We start from the raw sequence: 2,951 nt of genomic DNA, 5'->3' as shown, positions 1-2,951 counted from the left end.
CCATCTGTATCTTACAAGTTCCTTTGGGTTTGGTTCCTCTTTCCTCACCTTGGTAGCCATGGGAAATGGGCCATTAACACGAGCGGAGATTTGACGGCCAAGTTGTGTGCGTGCAAATTCCCTGCTCAAGAGTTCAGAGCACCATGAAACAGCTACTGCAGGTTTCACTTGGACCAGTAACTTTTATTGAAGCACACTGCAACACTGTTGGCTGCTTGTACTAAGAATAGAGTTTAAGCTAAGCAGTTTTAAGGTTAACATGTGAAAGGTAACATTGATTACTTTCGAACACAACGCTCGACGCATGCAGAGAAGCTAAGAGGCAAGCACGTACTCGGGGGATTCTACAGCGCGACTGCTGGATATCAATTCACGAAGAGCGAGCGCGTAAACTCCACGTAGTCGTAGGCAGACGGAAGCTCTCTGCCTTTGCTGTCCATGTACGGCTTCATGTGAGAGATGCAGTAGTCTGCTTGTTCCCGGCTCAGATTCTGCAAGGCAAGAGACACGGCCGCGTTGAGCGGGAGCTCTTTGCCGCAGGGAAATGCTGGGATGGCTTTCCCTACCGGGGCCTAATTGCTGCGACGCACGTTTCTAACCTCCCTTTGTCAAGACAGTCTTTACATGTCCAAGGGAGAAAAAGGCCACTAAAATAGTTCAGGCCAGAAATGGATGGAGATAAATAAGGGCACAATGTCATGCATGTTCAGACAGAAAAAAAAATCCTGCAACTCCCAGCGTGTCTAAACATATTAGTTAGGTATAATAAATCAATCCTAAGAAATTCATTAAGGGATTATTGAGAAGAGCTGGCCTCCCCTCCCTGCTTAACTAGTCAAAGGGAAGACAGAACATTTCTAGCCTTATAAGCAGAGTTCCAGAAAAACCCTCCTGGCTTCGAGCAGGACAGGGCTGGAAAAGGGTGGGTGGGGGAACTCCACCGATTGACATGGTAGCAGGAATCTCTAGCTAACCATTTCCACTAAGGGAGAAATTAGCATTATACACACAACTCCACATTTGGACTCTGAACTTTTAGCACTTAAGTAATTTCTGGTGAGGGCCGCGGGATTCTGCACTAGAGGTGGTTTGACAACGGGGTGGGTTCCCTACGTAAAAAGGGTGCAGAGGATCCGCCAGGTCCAGGAGCACAATTCGAAAGGCGCACCCCCAGCAACAAATGCAGCTGCTGCTTACAGCTCTGTGCCTCCGCATTTCCATGTACTGAAGGTCCAGAGTGGTTAGCAAAAGAAGATCCTTCTCTGGCCATACCTCTGCTGGGACTGTAGCAATAGGCACTTACTTGGTAGAGTTCCTCCTTGGTCACGTAGGGCTTGCCCTCCGAGCTGAGGGCACGGAAAGCGCTTTCGATTTCCTCGCTGGATTTCACATTCTCCGTCTCCCTGCTGATCATGAACGCCATGTATTCTTGCAGGGAGACGTGTCCATCCCTGTCAAGGTGGGGGGGGGGGAGAGAAACAGACGATGAACAGGACCGCTTGAGAACATAATCTCCGTAGCAAGCCAAGCAAGTAGCAACAAGTAGCCTTTTGGTCAGAACGTTTGCCAAGACAGTTCCTTGAACTGGAGACTCTAAACAGCTCCTCCAAAAGGAGCAATTTACTCATTCGATAACCACACTGGAAATATGAAAAGCATGACAAATATGAACTTGAAAATAAATTAGACTGTTATCTAAAATAGGGAAGCAACTTGAGGATTTAAAGTTATTTTCAAATCCAAGCACTAGTAACATTGAAAAGAAAAAGGAAGCCTTGCTTCTTAGGATACCGACAAGCACGTGTCTCTGAAGTGCTCGTACCTGTTAGGATCCACTGTGTCGAGAATAGCTTCAAACTCCGGATCGGGTTCTCCTTCCTCCACCATAGGCAAATCGTAGCCTAGGGAGCGCAAGCAGGATTTAAATTCCTGGTGATTCAGGCGACCAGATTTATCCTTGTCAAAGTGTCTGGAATTAAAAGATAAGCCATTAAGCTAACTAGATAGCTAGGGACACAGCTTTCTTGGAAGATTATGAAGGATCTACACTGTACACATCTATTGTAGGCTTTTATGTTCGCATAAGCAGCCAGCTCAGGAGTAGAAGGGAACAAGAAAGGCCAAGAAGTGGGTTGTGGTTTTTTTTTTTTAAAAAAAAAAAACCCTCACAAAAGTGAATAGGAAAAAAGTAGAATTGATTCATCTCCGGCTCTCTCATACACTCTTTTAGAGCTCAAGTGAACTGAAGTTTAAGAAGGCCACAGAAGTTTGGTAGCTTGGAGAGTTTGGGTTCTTTAACCATTTTCTATATCAGAATGGCCACCCCCTGGTGTTTTTTTATATATATATATCCTGCAAACTTACTTAAACATCATGCTGAACTCCTTGAGGGCTTCTTCAGTGACTCCAGTCGTGTTCCTAGAAGGAAGAGGGACACGTTTAGTGAAACGGCAGAATTCACCCGGCTTTTCGCATCTGCAGGGCTGACAACTGGCCACCTCCGTGCTGCGAAAGCTGCCCACCGAGGCAGCCCAGAGGCCGTACCTGGCCTGTATTTGCTGCTCGAGATTGTGCTGCATTCTCATCCCCAGTTGGTCAAGCTGGTCCCACTGCTGTGCCAGCCCCACGGTGCTGTGCTCCGTGTACTTGTTGTCCAGGATAAGAGCTTCCTCCATCGCCGCTCCAAGGTCTTCAATCTTCTTCAGCTGGCTTCTCATGGCCCGGATCTCCTGGTGCTTGCGCTGCGGGGAAGGAGGGAAAGCGTCCAGCAAAGGCCAGTGGGGCACGTGCAAAAGACCCGGCCCGTTTTATCTGTAGCATTGCTATCCTGCCCTTCAACTAAAAAGGTCCCCATAGCAGCTCAAAGAGTTAAGCAAGAAGACGTCTTCTAGCTTAAGAAACGCAGTCCCTGCCCACAAACTTACAATCTAAAAGATAGCGACATAAGAGGA

At 47.3% G+C, this 2,951-nt stretch overlaps 2 protein-coding genes across 9 annotated transcripts in view; one reads left to right on the top strand and one right to left on the bottom strand.

Annotated features, from left to right (window-relative positions):
* The window catches only part of BBLN (bublin coiled coil protein), a 179,905-nt gene that overhangs the window by 15,319 nt on the left and 161,635 nt on the right, over window positions 1-2,951 (top strand). The gene's annotated exons all lie outside the window — the stretch shown is intronic.
* SPTAN1 (spectrin alpha, non-erythrocytic 1) overlaps window positions 163-2,951 on the bottom strand; it is an 80,939-nt gene continuing 78,150 nt past the window's right edge. For all 8 annotated transcript variants that reach the window (XM_063144654.1, XM_063144652.1, XM_063144656.1 and 5 more), the window contains 5 exons: window positions 2,545-2,741; window positions 2,365-2,418; window positions 1,823-1,969; window positions 1,304-1,451; window positions 163-491 (listed from right to left, as the gene is read on the bottom strand). In XM_063144654.1, the coding sequence (XP_063000724.1) occupies window positions 366-491; window positions 1,304-1,451; window positions 1,823-1,969; window positions 2,365-2,418; window positions 2,545-2,741 (672 nt within the window). In that variant the 3' untranslated portion in view covers window positions 163-365. The remainder of the gene's footprint in view (window positions 492-1,303; window positions 1,452-1,822; window positions 1,970-2,364; window positions 2,419-2,544; window positions 2,742-2,951) is intronic.

Source organism: Elgaria multicarinata, chromosome 19 (assembly GCF_023053635.1).
Source record: "Elgaria multicarinata webbii isolate HBS135686 ecotype San Diego chromosome 19, rElgMul1.1.pri, whole genome shotgun sequence".
NCBI lineage: Eukaryota > Metazoa > Chordata > Lepidosauria > Squamata > Anguidae > Elgaria > Elgaria multicarinata.
The sequence above is the reverse complement of the archived record's forward strand: the minus strand, read 5'-3'. Positions and strand labels throughout refer to the sequence as shown.